General features: G+C 68.7%; 1 protein-coding gene across 1 annotated transcript in view; it reads left to right on the top strand.

Annotated features, from left to right (window-relative positions):
* The window catches only part of KRT19 (keratin 19, type I), an 8,648-nt gene that overhangs the window by 1,278 nt on the left and 7,121 nt on the right, over positions 1-249 (top strand). The window contains exon 2 of the mRNA XM_015570805.1: positions 16-249. Within this exon, the coding sequence (XP_015426291.1) occupies positions 16-249 (234 nt within the window). The remainder of the gene's footprint in view (positions 1-15) is intronic.

Raw genomic sequence — 249 nt, 5'->3', positions numbered from 1 at the left:
CCTCTGGGGGCTAAGGCGGCAGCTACCTGGGCGCCGCGGCCGGCTCCGACGGGCTCCTGATGGGCAACGAGAAGGTGACCATGCAGAACCTCAACGACCGCCTGGCCTCCTACCTGGAGAAGGTGCGCGCCCTGGAGGCGGCCAACGGCGACCTGGAGGTGAAGATCCGGGACTGGTACCTGAAGCAGGGGCCCGGGCCGGCGCGGGACTACAGCCACCACTTCAAGGCCATCGAGAAGCTGCGGGACA

The sequence above is a fragment of the Myotis davidii genome, unplaced genomic scaffold (genome assembly GCF_000327345.1).
Source record: "Myotis davidii unplaced genomic scaffold, ASM32734v1 scaffold327, whole genome shotgun sequence".
Lineage (NCBI taxonomy): Eukaryota > Metazoa > Chordata > Mammalia > Chiroptera > Vespertilionidae > Myotis > Myotis davidii.
Note: the sequence above shows the minus strand (reverse complement) of the source record. Positions and strands in the feature narration are given on the sequence as shown.